The sequence below is a fragment of the Xylaria bambusicola genome (assembly GCF_022495145.1).
Source record: "Xylaria bambusicola strain CBS 139988 unplaced genomic scaffold F5B22scaffold_41, whole genome shotgun sequence".
NCBI lineage: Eukaryota > Fungi > Ascomycota > Sordariomycetes > Xylariales > Xylariaceae > Xylaria > Xylaria bambusicola.
Window position 1 is genome coordinate 159,181 of NW_025953594.1, and position 24,410 is coordinate 183,590.

The window sequence follows — 24,410 nt, forward strand, 5'->3', positions numbered from 1 at the left end:
CATGTTGTACAAGCGACCCGCCGTCGTGATCCAGAAGGTGTCGACCGTCCCTGCAATGACGCACTGGGCTTCGTTGGTGTGGGTTGTGACCTCAGCTAATTATAGCGGCGAGGATACCGCTTGCGGAAATTGAGGTGATGCCGGCGACCTCGAATTGGGAATCGGGTAGAGCTTTGTATTCGCGATCGCCTGTAGCATTTGGTACGCATTTAAGCAATATCCTGAATAAGATCAAATCCTTTATATCTAATATTACTGTAGTCATATAGCTGTTTCAGTTTGGCGAACGCATCGACGTACGCGAGCTTTACGGCAGATTCGACTGGCTCTTTGGCTCCATCGCCGAGCCTCAGCGTCGTCGGGCTCTTGCCATCCGGGGTCGTACTACATGACCTTCTTATCAAATCAAAGCGATAAAAATGAAATACCCATGATGAACCCGGCGTATGAAAGAATTCTTTTGAAATGCAACATGATAATGTATTCCGTTCGCAAAAAGGTATCGCTACGATTTCACTCCTGTGGTTTATCCTGGTGACATTGATTCAGTTCTCTAGAAATGAAAAACTCACTCAGCTAGAGCTCTCGACTTTTACCTACGCCATTTGTGCCATTATTGCGTATTGTTTCTACTGGGATAAGCCCCAAGCCGTCGAGACCCCCATAAGAGCATTCAGTTACAACTTCGAATTCGGTTCGAGTGGTAACAAATGGGGATATTGAGTATATTCCAAAATGGTAGGGTGGAAGTCCATTTCTGTCGCGCAATTTCTTGCCTCCGTTCGGGATGGATTCTAAGACGGTAGACCCTTCAGAGCCTACCCCCGATGATCAATCTCTCACTATTTTTGCTGTTATTTGGGACGTGTATCTATATGATGATGATGCAGCTGGCATCATCGTAGAAATGGTCTTTGGGGCTATCTATTGCCTTGCATGGAACGGCCTATTTCCCTCTTACTAGGAGTTGTATGCTTGGCGCTTCTCATCGGTTGTGATAACAGCATCATTCGTGCCATACTCCATCGCCAATAACATCTGCACCAGAGTCTTCAGAAACACTATAGATGGAAGGAGCCGGAGATCACATGTTATACGTAACTTGGCATTGCTTGTTTTCCTTGGCTTATATATTACTTGTCGACTCTTCATGCTCTTTGAAATGATTCGGGCATTGATTGCATGATCTCGGAGAAGCTAATGGCATTACATTATTCTGAAGACAATAACATCGTCAAATTTGAATATAGCACCATTATCTTGTACCTTGCTAAAGTAACCTTTTCATTATGTAGTAATAAGTCTGGCTTACAGCTTACCCAGAAAACTGGACAATAGGATAGATAATTGAGCCGTTAAGGTTTAAGATATCGTTGATGCATGGCTTGGTAGCTTGTCGGTAACCTTTAAATTTTCCTAGGAAGTCTTACTGCTGGAGCTAAAAAGCTGAGGCAAAGTCTGTATAATAGCACTTAAGGAAATGCCTGCAGAGTCCAATACATGCTAACCCTTTTTAAAACTATAGTTATTTAATAACTTTTTAATAAATAAATTTATATATTCATGTTATATAATAATAATTTTACATCTTTTCTGCTGGTAGGGAAAATGTATTGTACCTACCTCTGCCTACCTCCTTTATTCCAAGGCACGTTAATAATGGCACTAATTCAGGCAGGCTCCATGTACATCGAGCCTCTATTTGATAATTACCTCGAAGTTCACTTGCGTATATTAAAAGATACTCTTCTTAAAACCCTCATCTCCCAGCGTCCACCGAATAGACCGCCATAGTTGGCAGCTTCAAAATCATCCCCTTCACTACTATTGTGTATTGGACTTAAGTCTATCCTTATTATTAGAATAGTTGTTGCTTATTCATTTGAATAGGTTTGACCCAAACATTCAGGATGTAGTGCCATCATAGTCAGCAAAAGTTTGAGCCATTCTAAGTAATAGCGCAGAACTGCCAAGCACCTACGGAAAGTTCTTCAAGGTAGAATTTGGTAAGAGTGCCGATATATGTTGCATTCAGCGAATTCAGCTGTTGTGCGAGTAACAGCACCTCCTTACGTAGGTTTGCCTGACTATGGCCCTTTCCGATATGGTTGACGGGGCCTTCTAGATTATATCAGCTATATGCTGCTAAGCTAGCTTCACTCCTTTTTATGAAGGCTTAGGTCTCTCTCAATACCTACGTATGTACCTCAGTAGTAGCTCGTTGAAAAAGGAGTAAGCTGAAGGAATATAAATTGAACAGAGAATCTGCTCTCAATCCAGAGTTAGAATAAAAGAACAAACACAAGGAGTCAAACTCTATACATAGTAACGGGACTATTCGCGCGGCGTATCATTCAGGTTAGAGACAATAGAGCTATCAGAAAGAACACTTGATTTCCACCAAAACATGTAATCCATCGCCATGAAACAATACAGATTGAGATATTAGGAGACCCCAGTTATTCACCCCCGACGGTCATGTCCATGGCCATTTTCTTTCGAAGATTTAGAAGAATTGGAAGGGGAAGTGGCAACGATCCCAGTGTGGTTAACTGTCTTGCGGTCCTCGACCCACGCAAAGATTGCCGAGAAGTCGTTGCACTGGTGCTCATAACCCCACCCACTACTTCCGGGGTCACCTTCATGCACGAACTCTAGTGTCCTATCTCCGCTGCACGTAATAGCCTGCTGGAGGTAGTCCCAGCAGTGACCGAGATGTCCAGGTCCCTGTTCCACCGCGCCCGGGTCGCCTGCTGCAGCGACAAAGTAGCCTGTGCGTATCATTCGCTGGTTGTTTTTGAGAGTGATTAGCGAACGCCCTATGAGAAGACGTTTCATGTCGCTTTTCTGAACGAATATGTGCGTATGTGAGAGAAAAGGGAACATGCTTAGGGGCACGAGTGAGGGGCGGAGAGGGAGGAAGAGGCTTTTAATATCTGCTGCAATAGGGAAATGAACAAAGGAAAAGTGAGTAGCTCTCTTACCAGGCAATGGAGTTGGTGGAAAACGGAAACCACGGCGCGACGTTCGGAACCTAGTGCACCTGGAGGAATAGATGCGTCGTTGGCTAGGTCAACAAATCCGCCGCCCACTGTTCGCAGCGTAATTAATATATAGCTAATCACATATGGCAAAGCGACGGGAAGAAAACCTTCCCCGTCTCAGATATTGGAGAAACCCAGAATATCATAAAAGCAAAAGAGAGATAAAGACTATACCAGGAAAGAGGCTGTCCCACGCCTTTTCAGACTCGTCATCTGGGTCGATGGCGAACTGATCTTTCGGCCAGAAGACCTTGTTAACCTGGTCCTGTGGAGGCATCCACGAGGCGTGCGCGTCGTGTTCGTCAGCGCTCTGCGTTCGCGACACTATCACCGCCAGCGTGGACCCCAGGCCGGCGACGGCGAGCGTGAGGATGGCCACGATGACCCGTAGCCGGCTGTACCGCTTCTTGTAGTAGCTTGCCTGGACGGACCGGGAGGCCACCGGGCCTTCGCCCATAAGGCCGTCCTGCTCTTCGTTTTCCTCTCGCCAGGCGAATGGGGACATATTTTGGGATGGTTATAGGGGAGAAGAATAATATCAATATGAAGATGAAAATAAACGCACAGAAAAGCGAATGACGAAGACGAGGGGTATGTTGATGGCGATATGTGCGTGCTTTGTCTGCTCTACTGCCTGTTATGAGTGTACAAGGAGAAGTCAGGTAATAGTGCCTTGGAGGTCGTGAGAAGAGCGGTTCATTCAGGGCCTATTCTCTTCAAGTGATCTAACAATAGGAGGCGAGTGGACCAAGGCGCTATATCTCCCGGGATTGCTACCGCGTGTACCGCAATTGCCACAGATGCCTCGGAGGAGCAATCACCACGATAACTCTGATCACGCCAGCAGTGGCGACATTCCTGATGATATCAGTACCATGGTCGGCGATGCGACGCTGGCTGGATCGAGAGTCCCAACAAGTATCATAAGATGGTTCCGACGAGCGCGCTGTGATACTATCACGGGGAATTAGCTACCAACAACAACAGACTGCATCGGTTTGTCTCACCCTGATACCACATATTCTCCGGATCTCCCGTTCACCTATCGCCGGCAAATTACATCGTCATCGAGATGTTCATGCGGGGGTACCTAGGTATGTCCCGCTTCTTTGTGCTACCTGGAGTAATGCTTTTATCTCCGCTAGGCAGATCATGTTCCAATAAGATTTGTGTGGCACTTCCAGTACTGGTTCAATTGTGTCGAGTTGCATGATTACTGATAGCCGGCAGGCTAACGGAGAGAACCAAGAGTACTCACTGTCAGTCTATATTGAAATTAGGAGGGCAGGTAATCCTGGTAGCTGGTACTGCAACCTACACACACTTTACTATATGACATACCACCCCTATCTATAATATAAAAACTAATTAAGAATTAATTTAATAATAGTTAGTTCAAAGTTTTATAAATACATTCTTTAAAAAAATACGTTTTATTATTTTTATTCTTTATAACTTTTATTATAAATCTTTATATTAAACTTTTCTATATTTATTAACTATATTATAATATTTGAAACTAACTATTAAATCAAGAAATATTTTAATTATTATTATAATATAGTTCAATCATAATGACACTTTAAATATATAATGAGGTATAAGTGAGTGATACCTTTGGCCAGTCTAGGTGGCCTCTGGGGTTCGACCTCCGAGCTTGGCAAAAGACTTCAGTGCCCTGTACAAGTCATACAATGTACGGCCCTGCGAGAGGCAGGCTAAGTGTCTCAAGGGGCTACAGTCGGGACTTTTCCGGTTGCCACTATATGTCCGTATTAGGTGCGATTCCTGTACGATTGCCTGACAGGCCTGACCTGCGCCCTGAGTGACGAAGTCGACGCATGCCCGCGAACACACACCAGTGCCGGGATAGTTACGGATAGTGCCTGGTCAGCCTACCCACAGTAATATTTCAACTGTCTGTGGCGTTTCTAGACCCCTTTTTCCTCCCGACGATGGCTTGGTTGGCCGGCCGTTAACGGCCTCTAGGCTTGGGACCCCCGGCGCTGCGCTATACCTATCACCTTAGCGCTCATACAGATCCTCCGGAGACATCGTAAAAGAATAGGTAGATAGAGGAGAGATAGACGTGGAGATAAGGATGCGGAGAGTATGTCACTGGTAGCTCAGATATCAAATGCCGCGAGAAACAAAGGGTCTTGCAGAATCTACCTACGCGTCATAACTGGTTGGACTACGTGAGAGTATCACGAACTCTCGCATATTATCTTTCAGCCCCAACGTTGTCGCACCACACGCCTGATCTATGAGCTAACGGCGCGCCGTTGGTGCGACTCCCCGCATTGCCAGTTGGGGGGAGGCGCTTTTCTGTTGAGGAGCGTGGTTGGATACATACCTCTCAATCAAATATACGAATTTATTGGTAAATGAAGAGGGGGAGGTAACCGTAGGAGACCACTTGTATGATCACGTAAATGATGGTCAGGTGACACGATTAACATTATCATGAACTTCTATCGAGTAATGCAATAAACTGGTATTGGCCCCCTTTTTAACCTAATAGTGCTCTAAGCTTTTACAGGTAGATTTTTTTTTTAAAGAATTTTACGCTATAGAAATATTTATTTACTATCTTATAATTAGTACTAAAACATACTATGCTAAAATATACCATACCAACCTTAACCTTTAAAGACTGAATTAGCTAGTAATATAGCCTAACCCTTCTATTCAGCCTTCGTATATAGGTTAAGGCTTAAGATCTAACTTGAAGGTCCTCATGTGTAGGTCTTCACGCGTAAGTTAGGGCGCGTAGGTTAAGGTTGAAGGTCTAGGTTGAATTGCTAACTAATTCAACCTTCGCGTATAGGTCAAGCCTGCGTTCTTTACACATCATTCTAATATTTTCTACAGCGCAAGGTACCCCCCAAAAGATTCTGCCTGTAAAATCTTAGGGCACTATCAGGTTAACAGGGCGGACCAATCCCAATTGATCTATAAACTCACTTCTGCCATCTCAAGACTCAAGACAACGCCACATAGGCTATCAATCAGATAAGCATACGCAGTAGAAGGTGTAAGTGTGGATGTTGTCAATCTACCTAGTCTCAATACCTCTGCCCAAAACCAATCATAATCCCCAATACTGCCTGTGCTCTAAGCATTTACATCGATTAGATCGACATTCATCTTCATCCTTGGTTCCCACCCTGCCAATATCTAGCCTATTTAGTCATAGAGGTGCTTGGCGAGGTCCTCCGTCATATCAAAATACTCGTCCCACGTGTTACCAAGAATCTCATCATACATGATAGGCGCCTTCCTGCGCGGCATAGAAGGGTCCGGGCGAAGGGCGTCGAACATCGGCTTCGTCAGGTTCTTGATGCGGTGTTCGTCCTGCCAGTCGAGGATCTGGCCGAAGTCGACGCACTTGCGCGTGACGTCGAAGTCCGGGAAGGGCGGCTCGCGCTTCTCGTACCAGCCAAAGGTGATGAACTCAAGGCTAGGCTGGCACATGAGCCAGTGGGCCAGCGTCTCCTGGCAATGGGAGAGATGGGCGCCGTAGCTCGCGGGGTAGCCGTCCGGAAAGTAGATCGGGTAGTTGTGGAAGAGGCTCTTGCGCATCGCGTTGAAACAGTGCAGCAAGTGTATCCCGTCGATAATGGCTATGTAGCGCTCATCGCCCTCGTCGAAGCTGTCTTCCGCCCCGTCGAGCCACGATGCGGGCGTGCGCACCGAGTTGTCCGGGCTTTTGCCGAGTTTGAGGAGCTGCGCTCTGGAGATCTCGAGCATCCCGACGTCCGTGACGTGGGACCAATACTGGTTTACCTCTTCGCTGGGGTTCTGGCGTGTGATGGATCCATTAGCGTCCAAAGGGAGCTGCTTATTCAACTGAGGTCCCCACTGCGGCATCATGGTATCGAGAGCCGGCGCTGCAGAGATCATAGTCAATATGTTAGTTTCTCGTGACAATAAGGATGTGGAGCTGAGTCGGGCGTGAGGAGAGAGAGGACACAGAGTAGTTGAATTACTGACAATAGAAGGCTGTGTGCCGCGAGATCGCTCTCTCACAGTTTTCACTTTGACGGAGGCCATACTTGAAGAAGAAGAACGATCCCAAGAATAGTCCAAGGGAGACGAGTAATAGCAGGACATTCCCGATGATGAAGTAGTTTGACACCTTCGGACGTGCTAGAACTTGAGTAGAAATGTGAGTTGTCTATCACCAAGAAGACAGAGGTTCATCTAGAATGCTCACGAGTAGTTGGATCTTGATCAGGATCCTCTCTGTTAGATTCTGCTTCATCTTGGAGCAACTCCTTGTACGAAGGGATGCCCTCTGCTGCCTAAGTAAACAGGATTTTATCAGCCTTTTTGTCTGGGGAGGGGTAAAAGGTGTTTGGTTGGGGCTCATACCATCGTGTTTTCGTGTTTACTGGTTTTCTTCCATGTGAACGAAGGCATATTTTGTGTTGGGAAGTAGTGTATATAAAAGCTCATAGACAAGTCGAGGTTGGCAGTTGGGCCTTAACTTCTGCGAAAGGATGTCATGGGCTTAATATTGCATACCAGGGCGTTCTTGATACCTGCCTACCTCAGTTCTTGCCTACCGCCCTAGTTCGATAGATCCTTGCGTCTCCGAGGTTCTAGGTCCGAAGACCAGGAGTCCCGATGCCATTGAGCAGATTATCATCGATTATGACGGCAATATACAACGTCACGCATGCAATTCTTCCGACGCCCTCATGTTAAACGAATCATAACGTCATGGGTCTTCATAAAATAGTATTATACTGCTTGGATTGCCGAAGCGCTTAAATGTTGATCGAGCTTAGCGCGATATAGAAGAGAGATTCATAAATATATAATAACTTATAGTTAATCATTATATAAATTATTTAATTTTTTAATTTTTAAAATATAAAAAATTTAAAAACTTTAAAATTAATAAAAAGTGATAATATTTTTAAAGTAATAAGAAAAAGAATTATATAAACTTTAATTATATAATTAGCTTAATAGTAACTATAACATTTTATCTTAATTAAATATATGTAACGCAGCTTCGTATAGCCTATGTCCCCCAATATATGCGTTTAATCAATCACCTAAACCTTGTTTAAGTGAAGTAGGACAGCGCCAAAGGCGCGCTATCAGGCTTCTGCTAGGTAGTGGCAACTTGTTAGAAATAACCACTGCGCCAAAAGGTAGTTATAGGTGCCCCCTTATTAAGGGCTATATTCTGACACAACTATCTACTTCACATCTAGTGTAGGACCTACTCCAGATCTGGCTTCATCCACATAATTCTATGATTGGGTTATGCGGGTTCACTAAACCCGTTACACAACGATCTATCTTTCAAGCTCGGATCGTTCCGATGTTGCACTTTGGAGGTAGGAAATTTTCTATTGATCATGATGTAGCAATATCTCGCGCCAGAGAAGAGGGATAGTATGATCTGATCGGGTATGCAGCTCTCCCCGACTCCTGACCAAGAGACTAATAGTACACGTCCGGAACTTTCCAAGGTAGTATTCGAATGAACAACAAAAACCTCGTTGGAGCTTGAGGATTGACGATTGTGTTTCGATTGAGGAGGAACGGATCGTGACCGGCGTGGACCAGACATGTAGCCAGGCATGCACCTCAGCCTCGTTATACGTGAGCTACCAATTGTATAACCTCGCGGTCTTCTACGAATGGTTGATATCGGCATACCGATCGACGCAGTGCAACGAAATATCAACCTTGGTCGAGGTCGGCTGTGTATAGCCCAGCAGTCTTTCCGTGTCTGATGGAAGATGGTAAGAGAACGATGAGTGATGACCACTCTCTTGCCACAAACTGATGAACGGGCAAGGGACGAGGAAACCACAAGGAAAAGATACAACGTAAACACTCAATCTATAAGTAAGACTCAATCTCCTCCCCAAGGCCCTCGACTTCTTTCAGTTCAGCATCCTCATCACAATTCAAAACTCAGATCTCGAGATTGGCCCATTCCAAACCACAAGTCAGTTCTCTCCCTTGACTCCTAACACGGGCTCAGCTCATACCAACCTGTGCAGGCTTTTCCTGGAGCTCCTACCACAACCGCCAACATGCAATTGACATCCTACATTTCCATCATCGTGGCCATTGCCGGCTTTGTCAGCAGCGCCCCATCCCCTGCCCCTGCCAACGGTGTCGGCACCATTCAGGTCAGTTCGCTGTAGTCTTGTATTTCCAATTTCGGACCTCCTTGCTCCTGCGTGCTCCTGAAGAACGAGGTGAAGTCTTATCCTGTTTCCTATTACTTACTCCAGAGGTGCGAGTAGGCACGAAAGTCCGAGGATGGCGATGCCGCCGCGAAGAGGTCGGCCGGCCGCTTCAAGCCCATCTGGGTAGTTGGTTACGACGAAGATGAAGAGAAAGGCGAACACATCGGTTTCCGCCTCTTTTCCGAGGGAGACGATGACGATAGCGCCGCTCACGGTGAGGGCATGAAGTCCCATGGGGGTAAGACCAAGGCCCACGCGCCGGAGGGCAAAGACGACCACGAGTCCTCGTTCTGGTACTACTACTATACTTATTAGGCGAGCGTTGCCGGGGGAACAGCCGCGGAAATCAACATCACGCAGTCTCACGTTGGATGGGGAATGAGTACTAGGCCTCGCGCTACTTTCCGTTCATTTACACGCAATTTTCTAGTCAGCTACTCGTAACAGATAGGAAGGATCTGCTTACCAATACATTCATTTGGTCATAATTAGGTGTAGAATTGTGCACTATTGTTGTTCTCCATTAAACCCGCCGTGCAACACCCTTCTAAGCCCCTAACCCCTAGATCACGAATCGCAATGTAATCGCCAAATTATTACAACATGACCGTCAAGCAGTCAGAATCAAATAAGTATCAATTACAGCCGGCAACAAAGCCATAGGGCCAAGATCCTTCCCTCCCGCTCCCTTTCCTTCCTTCCTTCCTTTCCCTCCCCGCCATACTCCCACCCCATCTCCTCAATTCCATTTCCAAATATCAGAACTTTTAATCTTTAAAGCCTCGATACCAACACTTCAACATTTGTATGCAAAAATCCATATTAACGAGGGTTCCATTTTTCAACACTCTATCGCATCCTGCTTTAGTTTGAGGACGTGGCGCCTTCGTTGACGAGTTCGCGTTGACGATGGTCTCTAGCCTCCGGACAGAATCATCATCAGCATCATCATCCCCATCGGTATATTCTCAGGTAACGGCTGGGCTGGCGAGACCCCGAGCTCAGGGGGTCACACAAACCCATCGCCTCCTTCCCCAAGCCCCGAGAAATCTTCCCAGCTCCGGACTCGGATGAGGGGCACTTCGAAACCGGCGGCCTTATTAGGGAGCCCGTGCCTAATGTGCTTATCAAAGAGAGGAATCTCGAGGGGATAGCCGCCTGGATGTGCACGAAGAAAGGAAAGTTTAAGCACACTAAAGGCGACAGGGTTAAGGACTAAGCATCAAGCTCTCCAATGGCGACAAGATGGCCCGCAGCTTCTACTGCTACCACAACAGCTGCGACGAGGTGCCATGGAAGTACAACTCGATCCCCGCGGGAAAGACTCGCGTCGTGGAAGTGCCCACCGGCTTCGAGGGCCGCATCACGCGCGGCAACAATAAACTGAACGTGGCTGGCGTTCCGCGCCTGCTCGGTACCTGGTTGGAGTTCAGCCTCAACGCTAGCAATGCTATCTAAGGCAACGTTTCCCTTATCCGCCAGGTAATGACGAGCCGCCGTCATGCGGTCTACGGGTGCGCACCTCCAACGCCGCACCGGTTTCTACCAGTGGGTTCTCGACGGTGCCCGCCGAAGGCTTACTCGAGAAAGGTGGACGGTAAGAAGGTCATCGACCCCACTGAGGGCAAGCATGCCGCCATTCGGCCCGTCGCACGCCACTGGGACGGACCTCAAGAAGGTGGGGGCTAAGCACGCTTACGTCGACGATGTTGGCCACGGAAGCCTGGTCATCAACTCGAGCAGTGGACGCTTTGGAATTTAGTTCAGCTGTGACCGAGTCTAAGGGTGAAACACCCATGCTTGCAGACAGACATTTTGAGACCCTGCCCCTGGCAATCTAGTCGCGCAATATCAGGACGCTCACTCGTGGTTGGACTGGTGCATTTTCAAGGCTGGCTAATCACAGTCGTGAACAGATATCAGAGTTTTTCATTTTATGTCATTGGTCATAATTTCCTACGCAAAAGTTATTTTTGCACTTATATACCTGTAGATTATTACAGTGGAGGGTTACAGTGTCTTACGATTGGGATTTCCTACTTGTTGGATCACTAGACCGAGGTCACAACTATCATACCTCACCTATAATCCTTCGAAATCCCCTTTCTCGCATTGATGTTTGTTGATTCTAGTTGGGAAACACTGCTTTACTAGTACTCTGTGATAATGGCGTTTATTCTCGTTCTTTCTGATTCCGCCATTATCCCAACTCAATCTCGATTTTCAAGTTCATCGTTGTCCTAAGGGCTTTAGTATTGAATGATGATAAACAACTGACTTAATTACTCCCCTCTACCTTATCTCCCAGGATTTTCGCGTAGCACATGGCTGATACAATAAGAGATATCTCGGAGCTCCCTCCCGACACTAATAGAGGGTATATCATCAACATCTTGATCTGGGTCGGGGGTGGTATTTCCACAATCTGCGTCATATTACGAATCTATAGCCGCATATACATAATCCAACGACCTGGCTGGGACGATGCCATTGTCGTTTGCGCCACGCTGCTCAACGTTTCAACCAGAGCGCTTACGTCCGTCACAGTAGCCCATGGCCTCGGTCGACACATATACTATCTATCCAGCGACGATATTTATGTTATTACCTACTATAACCCCATCTTGGAGACTCTTGGGATCATCGCGTATTGCTTGCCGAAGCTTGCGATCGTTATTCTGATCAAGAAGTTGATGGGCACAGTGATGCGGGGTATCTGGTTCCTGTATGGTGTAATTGTAGTGCTTTTCGTCACAACGGCAGTATCTATTGTAATTGTGTTCTTGGAATGTAATCCACCAGGCCAAACAATACATCCGTTCTCATCTACACGATGTATTCCCATTCATGTCTTTGATATTGTCAACACCCTGGCAAGCGGTCAGTGACAATACCTTCCGTGGACCTTCTTTACTCGGTTGATCTCAAGTCAATCACTAACTCGTCTATAGCATGGTCCGCCTTTACTGATCTGGTTCTGGCTATTTCCCCAGCTATCTTCCTTTGGAACCTTCAAATGAAGATGTCGCGAAAAATCACCGTTATACTAATCATGGCTCTGGGATTTTTGTATGTTATATCACACGATACTATCAGTAAGCCTATTGCTGAGACCATTCTTCCATAGTGCTATGATTGCTGCAATCGCCAAGACTCTCCAGCTTCCGAAGCAAAATTCGCCCGACACAACTTATGACATATTTTGGCTTTGTTTTACATTCGCGTCGGTGCTCCAATCCTCATCCATAACTATCCCTTGAAGCCTCACTAATCTTGTCCTGTCAGTATTGAAACAGACCTGGTTATCATCGCTTCCTGCGCGCCCGCATTTCCAAAGCTCTGGGTGCATGTATTCAGCAAAAGGCAAGACCAGTCCGCACTAATGTGGTACCATTCTGTTAGGCCACCTTGGTATGGCTACCAAAGACAAGGGCGCGAAGATGAAATGATTGGTTCTCACCACACATGGAACTCTCATCTCACGAATGGACAAACGAGTTCGCTTGAGAATAGGAATTCGGGAGAGACAGACGAATGGTACTAAGTCTCCATAAAACCTAAGGTTCCATTGGTGCTACGTCCATCTTCAATAGAAGCCATTATCATCATTAAGTCAGGAGTATTGCTTGTCTTAACCTTGGACTCACATCCAGAACCAGTATACCTAGAAAACTAGGAGGCTGTGGTTGTGCTTGATTGCATTACAGAGAGTTCGGCTTGATAGGATCATGGCAACAAAGATTCATCTCGATTCAGTAATAGTATTCCTGAGATTCATATTACGGAATACGACAGTCCTTATTTTGAATTCTGCATGTGGAATTTGACGTGAAAGTTAGGCTCCCGCGTTCTAGTCTTCTGGTCCCAATATAGTATAATTGATGTTTTTGAAATAAGAATACACACAACTATATTATACTAAATTAAACATGAGCTGAAAGAGCTGTTATATAAGGAGCATGTTATTATTAATATAATGCTTTAAGGACTAAGTAACCTTTTTTTAATAATACTATATTAATATAATTTAATCTTAAATAGCTAGCTTGCTCCATTTAAGAATCGTAGCATAAAGAGGTGATTGATGGAAATAATAAGTAGCCTAAGCTGTCTTAAGGTATTTTAAGGTGAAGTTAAACTGAATCGCTTACACTGAAACTCTGAATCCTTATATTATATTAGAACTTTACAAAGCTAATACTTAGCTTTATTAAGTAAAAACCCTACCTTACAACCACCCCTTATTATAACCACCCCCCCTACTTATTAATTACTTAACTTTTAAAGCAATTTTCTTAATAAATATATTATTTATAATACTTTTTTTAATATTTTTAATTAAATCTATTATTTTTAACCTTAATAACCTTTTTTATATTAATATCTTTATATTTTAAAATGTATTAATTAATAACTTTATTAATATAATATATCTTATACTTAATTTAATTATTTAATTAAGCTAACCACCCTTTTAACCTATTATAATTAAAGGTTTAAGGTATAGCTATATTAATATTATAAATAAAAATTTTAAATTAAAGAAGGAAAAAAGAAAAGATAAAACTAAAATATAAATATATATAAAAATATATATAAATTAATAACTATTATAAGTTATATAACCTTATTAATATAAATTTTATATATTTTTATAATATTTCTTTATAATATATATAATATTTTAATATAATATATATTTAATATATTTATTATATTTCCCTTTATTAAAATTAAAATATAAGTATAAAATAGATTAAAAAACTATTTATAATATTTAGTTTTAATTATAATGCTATTTTATATAATAATATTATTATTAAAATAATTAATAATAAATTTATTAACTATTATAACTTTTATTTATTTATTTAATTATTTAAATAATTTTAATATATTAAACTATGTTTTATAAAACTTTTATATTTTAATTAATAAGTTTTTAAAATTCTTTATTAAATATTAAATATTATTAAAGTTATAACCTTTTTAAGTAATTTAATATTATAGTGTTTTATTATACTTTATTATTTATAATTTAAATAATTATTTAACTTTTTATTTTAATTCTTCTTTAATATCTTTAAATTTTAATAATAATTAAGTTTATTAAAATAATAAATCTTTATTTATTTTATATAAATAATTTATATAAAAAAGGTTTAATATATAATTATATTCTTTCTTTTTAAATATTTTAAAAGGTTTAACCTATTAAAAGTTTAATTAAATAATTGGGCTATTAATTATAAAGCTCTTCTTTTTTAAAAAAACTTTATCTTTTATATAGAAATTTATTAAGCATTACTTTTTATTTATTTATATTTTTTATCTTTTTTATATAGCCTTTATTATTTTATAAATTACCTTTTATACTTTATAAATTTATTATATTAATTATTAAACTAATCTTTTAAATATTATTTTTTTAATAATATTTAATAAAGGTAATAATAAAAAGTTCTTTATATTAATTTTTATTAAAACCTTTAATAATATTATATTAATAATTAAATATTAAAAGGTATTATATATAAAATTTAATATAAATAAATAAAAGCTTTAATTATTTTAATATTTATTAATATAAAAGTATAATTATTAATTTAACTTTTAATTTATAAATTTTATAGCTTTTTATATTTAAAGGTAAAGGGTACTTTTATATTAATATTTAATATAGGTTAATTTATTAATCTTTATTAAAAAGTATAAAATAAAGAATTTTATATTATTTAAAATTTATACTTTTAAAAGGTTTAAAAAATAATAAATATATTTATAACATTAATATATTATATTTTTTATTATATTATTCTTTTTATTAAATATTATAATTAATAAATAATTAAACTTCTTAATAAATACTTATATATAATTATAATTATATTTATTTAAAAATATATCCTTTTTATTAATTATAATATAGCGTTAAATAGTTATAAAAATTAATAATAAATATAATAATTTAAATATTTTATTTTAAAGAACTTTATTTTATTAATAATTATAATAATTATAAGTATATATTTAAATATTTTATTTTAATAAAGGTTAATAATAATCTTATTTAATTATTTTAATATATTTATTTTATTTAAGGTAAATAATAATTATTAAATAATAAACTTCTTTAATTAAAGCTATTTAAAAACAAATTTTTAAATTAAAGGTTTACTTTAAAATAATTAATTAATAATCTTTATATTTTAAACCTTATTTTTCGTTTTTTTATTAAATTAAATTTATTAAATTAAAGTTATATAATATTATTACCTCTTTTTTTATAACTATTATTAGCCTATTTAAAGCTTTAAATAAAATTAAAGTTATATTTTATTTTTTAACCTTATAAGCCTTAACAGTTAATAGATTAACTATTTTATAAAATAATATATTTATTATTATATTTTTTTAATTAAATTAATATTAAAAGATAATATTAAAGTTAAATAAAAAGTTTACCTATTTTATTTATTTTATAAAAAGAATTCTTTTAATAATAAAATATAATAAAGCTTAATAGTTAATTATTATAAAGAACTTTATATTTAATAGTTTTAAATAATTATAGTTTATTATTTAAACTATAATTAATAATTTTTTATTTTATATAAGATAAGTTTATTTAATTAATAATATAATTTTTAAAAAGTATTTTATAAGCTTTTAAATATTATTTTTTTATTATTATTAAATAGCTTTATTAATAATATTTTAAAAAGTATTAGTTTTAATTTTAATAAATTAATTATTATAGGTAGGTTAAATCTTAAAGGTTAATTATAATGTTATAAGTTTTTTTAATTTTATAATAGGTATTTAATAAGATTAAAGCTTAAAAAAGGAAAAGATTTCCTTTAAAGCATATATAAAAAGGGTATATAATATATATAAAGTATATATATTTTAAGGGCCTTAAGATATTATAATATAATAATTACTCTTTTTTCTTTAATTAGGTTATTTTTAATTTAATATATAATTAATCTATTAATTAAATATAAAATAAAAAGTTTAATTATAGTTATGGATTATGGCCAGTGGCAGTAGGTACCCATGTACCCTATACGTATAGGGCTATCGAACGGTCCACTATATTTATGTACGCCTGCTAGTCTGGACAGCTATTGCCACCTAACCTACAAACCGCAATTATTCTTATCCTATAAAGGACCTAGCCAAAGAGGGCTACTATATAATAGTTCTCTTTTTTTCTTTATATTTAAATTAATATATAATTTTAATTATTATATAAAGCCTTATCTTTAAAAGTAAAGCCTTTATATAATAATTTAAATATTTCCTTTATTATAAAGGTATAAGGACTGCCTTTTTAAATATTTCCCATTAATTATATAAAATTAGGTTAACGTATAAATTATTTTATAGTTAATTAGTTCTAATTTAAACCTATTCTTAAATTAAAAAGATTAGGCTATATTATATTAAATTAATTATAATATAAAATAATAATATATATATAGCTTAATAAAAGCGTATTAAAAAAGAAGTCCGATTTTTATTAAATAACGTTACTAATATATAGCTACGAAATAATAAGGAACCTTATATTAAGTTTTAAAAATAATCTTTTGGAATTTTAACCATATTAAAACCTAACCATAAAGAGATTATTACTATAGGTTATAAAGATAAAGGTAAAGATTCCACTTTTAAAAGAGCAGTGCTATATTATTAAATTACTATTTTAAAGCTTATATTTATTAATAAACGCTACATTATTAATAACTTATAATATAAAAAAGAAGGTTAAGCATTTATTAATAAATTAGTAGAAAGCTATATTAAAGATAAAATTCCTATAATACCGTTTATTATATTCTTTATAAAGCTAAAGGTAAAAATTCCTAATTTTAACAATATAATAAACTTTATAGCATAAAAAAACATATTAAAATACCTTAAAGAAATATAGTAAAAGTTTAAACTATAAACCTTTATAATAATAAATTATTAATAGTAATTTTAAAATTTATATAAGCTATTAAAAAAGAATAAAATTATAATAAATATATTAATGCTATAGGTAAATAAATTAATAGATATTAATAAAAATAAAGTAATTGAATTTTATAATAATATATATAACCTATATATATTATTAAATAAATATTATAATAAAGATAAAATAAATAATAAATGCTTAAAAGGTTTAATATATTTATAAGTTAATTAATAAATTATTAATAAACTATTTAATAAATTAATAACTATTATTATTAAGTATAATAAGTTAAAAGCTTAAATTATTAAAATTAATTAATATATAATAGATTTAATTAATTAATATTAAGGTATTTTAAAATTTATTTATATTAAAGGAAGTATTTATAAGTTTATTAAAGTATTAATTTCCAAGTTTTATAATAATTTTATAAAGGATAATAATGCTTTTAAAGTATAGTACTATAATATAAAAGGTTAATTAAAAACTAATTATAATTAGTTTATTATTAATTTAGTTAAAATATAAGATATTAAAATATATTTAAGTAGGTTAGCCTTTAAAGATTTATAGCCCTACTTAAAAAGCTTTTATTTAAACTAAATTAAAACCTTTAAAAAGTTGTTCGATTATTTATAAAAGATCTATTATAACGTAAATACTAATAAAAAGGTTAAAGTAGAATATTATAACCTATATATAAAAGATAACTTTAAGAAGTTTAAGCTTAAAAAGTTTCCCGCTTTTAAAAATAACTTTATACATTTAATTAATAAAATTAACTTTAATAAAACTAAGTAGAAAAAGTATTTTAAAGATAAGCTATTAATTTAATTAATAAATAAAACTATTTTTAAATATTTTAAAGATAGTATTAATTTTAATATATATTATAAATATTATACTTAAATAATATATTATTTATATATAAATAATTAAAAAAAAAATATAAATTATAAAAAGAAAAGTATTGCTGTAAAGGATAATGGTAATAATTATAGAAATGCTATAAGTACTACCTTTATTATTAATTATAAAAGTGGTATAAGTAGTAAAGGTAGTTGTTAAGGTAGTAATTATACCTAAATTACTAATATAATTTAAAATAAAATATAAAAGTTAATTAATAAAGGGAAATGCTTTAATTATAAATAAACCAGTTATATATTTTAGGATTATCCTTTAAAGGAAGCTATAGCAAAAGATAAGGAGGCTTATATTAATACTATTATTATTAATTATACATTTGCATTTAATAATATAAATAATGATAAGTTTTAAAATAAATAACTAAAAGAGTAACCTTAGGAGAAGTAAATTCCTACTTAAGGAAAGTATTAAAAGAAGATTATAAAGGATCCTATTTAATAAATAAATAACTAAGAGGGAAACCCCTTTTATATATTTATATATTAAATAATAATGGATTATTATTATAAACCTATAATACTTTTAAAAATATAAAAGTTGGCTTATATATTATTATAAATATATATTTTAATAAAAAGATTAAATAATATTTAAAACTTATAGAAATTGTTATACCCTTTTATTCTATTATAGGGTATAACGGTAAAAGCGGATAAAATATAATTAAAGTATAGGAATTAAGTTTAAAAATTTAAGGAAGGATATTTTTATAGGTATTATTTTTTATTCTTAATATATAATATAATATAATCTTTAATTATAAATAGTTTAAAATATATAATATCCTTTTTAATTATAATTATTATTAATTAATATTCCTTAAATCATTATTACCTATTTAAAAAATAAGCTATAATATTAAGATAAATAAAGTAAATATTTAATTATAATATCTATATTATTAAAAGGATGCTTAATATAAAAATAAAGGTTTTAATTAAAAATTAAAACGGAAGAAGAAATAAAGGTAAAAAGTATAATAATATAATAAGGTAAAATAAAGTATAACGCTTAAGATCGCTATCCTTAAATATAAAATATTTATTATAGTAACGTTAATTATAGTAATTTAAAATCCTATTATAAAGGATATAGGTAAAATAAAATATATTATAAATAGAATTCCACTTTTACCCTTTTAATTAACCTATAAAGAAATTAAAGAAGTTAAAAAAGCGTTAAAATAAATTAAAGTAAAAAAGAATATTATAAAAGGTTAATAAAAAAATGCTTAAGGTTTTTATTATATAAAAAAAGATAAAATTAGTTAATATAAAGAAAGATTATTAAACGTTAATATATTTAATATAAACCTTTTTAATATAGTAACTAAATAAAACTATAATAAAAAAAGTATATAAAGTACTTTAATATATTAAATCGATAAGGTTATTAAAAATATATAAAGGGTATAGGTAAATCTTTAAAAGAAAAGGATAAAAAGTTAAAAAGGAAGGCTATAAAAGTGATACTTAAAAAATATTATAACCTTTTATATACTTTTAATAAGGTAAATTTAAATACTTTACCCCTTTATTAATAGGGAATGGATTATAAAATAAAGTTTATCGAAGGGAAGTTTAAAGCTAGCTTAAGCTATTACCTATTATATAAAATATTATTAAATAAGCTAGGAACTATTTAAAAGTACTTAATAGAATAACTATAAAAAGGTTTTATTAAACCTAATAATATACCCTTTACTTTACCAATTTTATTTATAAAAAAGCTATATAGTAATTTATATTTATATATAAACTACCGAAAGCTAAATAGCTTAATAAAAAAGGATAAGTACCTATTATTATTAATTAAAAAAATTTTATTATAAATTTTAAAGGTAAAGATATTTATTAAGATTAATATATAATAAGCTTTTAATTATATTTATATAAAAAAAGGGTAAAAAAATCTTATAACGTTTTATACCCATTATAAATCTTACTATTATTATATATTACTATTTAGTTTTATAAATAGGCTTATAATATTTTAAAGATATATTAATAATATATTGTTTAATTTTTTAAATAACTTTTATAATATATATATTAATAATATTTTTATTTACTTTAATAGTATTAAGGAATATTATATTTATATTAAAAAAGTTCTTAAACAATTAAAGGGTATTAATTTATAAGTTAACCTTAAAAAGTTAAAGTTTTATATTATAGAAATATATTACCTAAACTATATAATTATTATAAATAGTATATATATAAATTAAGTTAAAGTAAAGGTTATAAAAAACTAGGAATTATTAATAATAATAAAGGGTATTTAATTATTCCTAGGTTTTTATAACTTTTATTAAAAGTTTGTTAAAAATTATAGCTAAGTTACCGGACCTTTAAACTAATTAATAAGGAAGGATGTACTATTTATTTAAATAAATAATTATAAATAGGCATTTTAAAAGTTAAAGGAACTTTTAATTATAATTCTTATATTATAACATTTTGATTATAATTTCCTTATAAAGGTGGAAATTAATATATTAAATAATATAGCTATAGGGGTTTTATTATAAAAGTATAATAATAAATAGTACTTAGTAATATTCTTTTTTAAAACTATATATAATATTAAATTAAATTACGCTATATATAATAAAAAAATATTAATAGTAGTATTAGCTTTTAAAGAATAAAAAACTAAACTTATTAATATATAGGGAAACCCATTTATAATATTTATAAATTATAAAGCTTTAAAGTATTTTAATATAAAGTAGTACTTAAACCTATAATAGGCCTATTAGGTAATATTCTTTTTAAAATATAATTTTGAAATTATATATTGCTTAAATAGGAAAAATATAATAATTAATTTATTATTATAAAAATAATAAAACTTATATATTTAATAAGAAAAAAAAAGGCTTATTAGTATATTATATTATTTTAACTAATAATTAGCCTTTTCCCTTTTTAAAAGGGGGAAGTAACTTTATTAGGCCTATAATTAGCTATATTTTATAAGCTATACCCAATAGTACTATATAAATTATACCCCTTATTAAAGTTAGTATTAATTTTTTAAATTAAATATATTGTAAAAAAGTATAAACTAATAAACTAGGTTTTAAAAGTAAATTATAAAAACTTAAGGATAAATATATACTAATAAAAAATAAAAAAGACTTATAAAAATAACCTATAAATAATTTAAAATAGCTTTATTACCTATAATAGGAGGTTAATGGTGCTTAATATTAACTATTTATATATATTATTAATTAAGGAAACCTACAACTATATATTTATAATATATTTAAAACGTATAAAAATTAAAAGGTTAATTACTATATATTATTAATAGCTAAAGCTTAATAATAATTATAATATATATATAGCAAATTGCTTAAAGTATAAATTAGTTAAAATATTAAGGAATAAAATATTAGGTATATTAAGGCCTTTACTTATAGTTAAAAAGGTATAGAGGTACTTAATAATAAATTTTAAATAAATATTAAAAGATAAATATAAGTATAATAATATATTAATTATAATAAACCAATTAAAGAAGTATATATAAATAATCCTATATATAATATATATAATAGCTATTAATATTATTAAAATATATTATAAAGAACCTTTTAAAATATTTAAAATACCTATAATAAATATATTTAACCAGGAATTATAATTTATATTAATCTTTATAAATAAGTTATATAATTTAATAAGTATAAAGTATACGTTAATATTATTTAAATATTATAAAACTATTAATTAGGTTAAAATTATAAATAAATATTTTAATTAACGTTTATAGCTATATATAAATTATTATTAAAATAATTAATTAAAAAAAGTTCCAACTATAAATTATATATAGATAGCTTTACTTTATTAATTTATAGGAATAGCCCCTTATAAAGTAAAAAAAGGATTTTTAATATTATTTAATTTTAATTAAAAAAATAGAACCATAAAACAAAAGTTTATTAAATTATCCATAAAAGAAAAAGCTTTATATAAGGATATATAAATTAAAGTTAAAAAGATTGCTTAATTTATAAAAACTATAAAAATAATTATAATTAATATATAAAAACGTATAGTAAAGTAGGTTAATAAATCTTATTATAAGCTTAACTTTAATATAAATAATTATATATTTATTTTAAAAAAGTAATAATTTTAATAGACTAATTACCTTTTAAATAAATTAAACTACTTAATAATGTAATAAAAGTTTAGGATTTTAACATATAATAATAATACCTATACTTTAAAGGTTTCTTTTATATAGTAAATAACTAATAAATACTATATTAACCAATTATAAAAGTATTTAAATAACCCTTTATTAAAATAAGCAATAAAGAATCCTAACGGAAAAGTTATTAAGCTTAAAGGTAAAAAGGAATTTATAATTAAAAGGATCCTTATATTATAAATATATTATAAAAAATTATAATATTAGGTTAATTAAAAAGGATAAAATATAGATTATAAATAATATTTAATTAAAAATTTTAAAAATAGTATAAAATTATTAAAGGAGTTTTATAATATAAATATAAATTTTATAAAACTATTTATATAGTTAAAAGTTTAGCTATAAGTTATAAAGGATAATAAATTTAATAAGGAATACCTTAATAATAATAAACTAATAATAGTAATTAGAAGAAGAATATATTAATAAAATATAGGATAATAAGGTTGGATTAATATATAAGTTATAAGTATAAGGAAACCTTTTAATATTAATTATAAAGAAATTTATTATATAGCGTAACGGATAAGGGCCTTAATTAAAACTAATAAGTGGAAACTTAAGGGTACCCCTCCTTTATTTAAAAAGTATTGATTTGAAGACTTATTATTTAAGTTTGCACGGATGCAGCTATTTTTTTTAAAGGGGGATAGTTATAGATTGTAGCTAGTAGCAGTAGGTACCTATATACCCTATATATATAGGGCTATTGAACGGTCCATTATATTTATATACGCTTATTAATCTGGATAGCTATTACTACCTAACCTATAAATTATAATTATCCTTATCCTATAAAGGACCTAGCTAAAGAGGGCCACTATATAATAGTTCTCTTTTCTTCTTTATACTTAAATTAATATATAATTTTAACTATTATATAAAGCCTTATTTTTAAAAGTAAAGCTTCCGTATAATAATTATATAAATATATAATATAAAGTATTATAATAAATATATTAATATAATTTATTTATATAAAATGTTATTATAATAAAGGTATATAAGTATTAAACTTATATTTATATTATAAATTATATATATTATATATTACTTTTATAGTAGAATTTATATATATATTTCTATTAATTATTTATTAACTTTTTTTTTTTTTTTTTTTTTTTTTTAATTATTATTAATCTTAAAAATTAGTTTTAATTAAAAACTATTATATCGCTTCCATTTTTACTTTATTTCCCTTTTTTTTCTTATTATATTTATATTATTATTATTATTATTTAAATTATACTTCTTAAGGGTAAAAAGGGTAAAGGTAAGGCTTAAGCTTTAAAAAGCGATTATATTATTTATAATAGTAAGGATAAAGCATTATTATTATTACTGCTATTTAAATATAATAAGGATGTAGATGAGGAGTGCGTTAATAATAAAGCGCCTATACTATTACCGTTAATATTACTAATATTACTTATTCCTTTAATATTATTAGTACTATTACTAAGCAGTAATAATAATAATAATAATAATGGAAAGGGCGGTTTAGGCTAAAGCTATAATGGATTTGTTAGCCCTTCGCTTAATAATTATTTAAGCTACGGGGGTAATTTAAATGTTAAGGGTAAAAACCCCTAAAAGAAATATAAATAGTCCATAAGGATAAAGAATTAATATTATAATAAATATATTAACCCTATAGCTATATTATTTATATTAATATATTATAGTTATATTAGGTATATTAAATATATATATTAGTTTAACTTTAGTTTTCCGTTTAAATTTAATTATTTATTTAATAAATTTAAGTTTATTAATTATTATAAGTATATTAAAGCATATTAAATATATAAACCTATTAATATTTTTATACCTATATTATATATAAATTATTATTTATTTAAATTTAACTTTTACTTATAATAGCTTTTAAGATTATTTGCTTTATTAAACTTTTTAAATAGAATTAATAAGCATTTATATTTAAAATAATTATTAATAATGTTTAAGCTATAAATAATAATAAAATGGAACTTTAATTTAATTTAT

General features: G+C 31.7%; 6 protein-coding genes across 6 annotated transcripts; 4 read left to right on the plus strand and 2 right to left on the minus strand.

Annotated features, from left to right (window-relative positions):
- Positions 1 to 676: 676 nt before the first annotated feature.
- Positions 677 to 1,143, plus strand: F5B22DRAFT_618027 (uncharacterized protein). The gene has a single exon (XM_047975663.1). It carries the CDS (start codon positions 788 to 790, stop codon positions 962 to 964), a length of 177 nt encoding a protein of 58 aa, XP_047828165.1. The 5' UTR covers positions 677 to 787; the 3' UTR covers positions 965 to 1,143.
- Positions 1,144 to 2,347: 1,204 nt separating this feature from the next.
- On the minus strand, positions 2,348 to 3,999 carry F5B22DRAFT_365962 (uncharacterized protein). Its single transcript, XM_047971106.1, has 3 exons — positions 3,219 to 3,999; positions 2,985 to 3,091; positions 2,348 to 2,787 (listed from the first exon to the last, which is right to left on the minus strand). Exons 1-3 carry the CDS (start codon positions 3,547 to 3,549, stop codon positions 2,464 to 2,466), a joined length of 762 nt encoding a protein of 253 aa, XP_047828166.1. The 5' UTR covers positions 3,550 to 3,999; the 3' UTR covers positions 2,348 to 2,463.
- A 2,234-nt stretch (positions 4,000 to 6,233) lies between these two features.
- On the minus strand, positions 6,234 to 7,505 carry F5B22DRAFT_649248 (uncharacterized protein; the record flags this gene model as incomplete). The annotated part of the gene is made up of 4 exons (XM_047979145.1): positions 6,234 to 6,937; positions 7,077 to 7,202; positions 7,264 to 7,351; positions 7,422 to 7,505. 4 exons carry the CDS (start codon positions 7,503 to 7,505, stop codon positions 6,234 to 6,236), a joined length of 1,002 nt encoding a protein of 333 aa, XP_047828167.1.
- Positions 7,506 to 9,109: 1,604 nt separating this feature from the next.
- On the plus strand, positions 9,110 to 9,583 carry F5B22DRAFT_649249 (uncharacterized protein; the record flags this gene model as incomplete). The annotated part of the gene is made up of 2 exons (XM_047979146.1): positions 9,110 to 9,208; positions 9,326 to 9,583. The coding sequence occupies 2 exons, from the start codon at positions 9,110 to 9,112 to the stop codon at positions 9,581 to 9,583; spliced, it is 357 nt and encodes a 118-aa protein (XP_047828168.1).
- Positions 9,584 to 10,513: 930 nt separating this feature from the next.
- F5B22DRAFT_649250 (uncharacterized protein) lies at positions 10,514 to 11,030 on the plus strand (the record flags this gene model as incomplete). Its single annotated transcript, XM_047979147.1, has 2 exons — positions 10,514 to 10,682; positions 10,762 to 11,030. 2 exons carry the CDS (start codon positions 10,514 to 10,516, stop codon positions 11,028 to 11,030), a joined length of 438 nt encoding a protein of 145 aa, XP_047828169.1.
- Positions 11,031 to 11,182: 152 nt separating this feature from the next.
- On the plus strand, positions 11,183 to 13,020 carry F5B22DRAFT_658654 (uncharacterized protein). Its single transcript, XM_047980130.1, has 4 exons — positions 11,183 to 12,148; positions 12,220 to 12,337; positions 12,396 to 12,491; positions 12,554 to 13,020. Exons 1-4 carry the CDS (start codon positions 11,593 to 11,595, stop codon positions 12,810 to 12,812), a joined length of 1,029 nt encoding a protein of 342 aa, XP_047828170.1. The 5' UTR covers positions 11,183 to 11,592; the 3' UTR covers positions 12,813 to 13,020.
- Positions 13,021 to 24,410: the final 11,390 nt, after the last annotated feature.

Coding starts and splice junctions, on each gene's coding strand:
- F5B22DRAFT_365962 (XM_047971106.1), bottom strand. CDS start 3,549: ATGTCCCCATTCGCCTGGCGAGAGGAAAACGAAGAGCAGGACGGCCTT. Junction 3,092..3,218: donor GTGGGACAGCCTCTTTCCTG/GTATAGTCTTTA, acceptor CGCTGCGAACAG/TGGGCGGCGGATTTGTTGAC. Junction 2,788..2,984: donor TCCACCAACTCCATTGCCTG/GTAAGAGAGCTA, acceptor AAAAACAACCAG/CGAATGATACGCACAGGCTA.
- F5B22DRAFT_618027 (XM_047975663.1), top strand. CDS start 788: ATGGATTCTAAGACGGTAGACCCTTCAGAGCCTACCCCCGATGATCAA.
- F5B22DRAFT_658654 (XM_047980130.1), top strand. CDS start 11,593: ATGGCTGATACAATAAGAGATATCTCGGAGCTCCCTCCCGACACTAAT. Junction 12,338..12,395: donor ATCATGGCTCTGGGATTTTT/GTATGTTATATC, acceptor ATTCTTCCATAG/TGCTATGATTGCTGCAATCG. Junction 12,492..12,553: donor TGGCTTTGTTTTACATTCGC/GTCGGTGCTCCA, acceptor TTGTCCTGTCAG/TATTGAAACAGACCTGGTTA.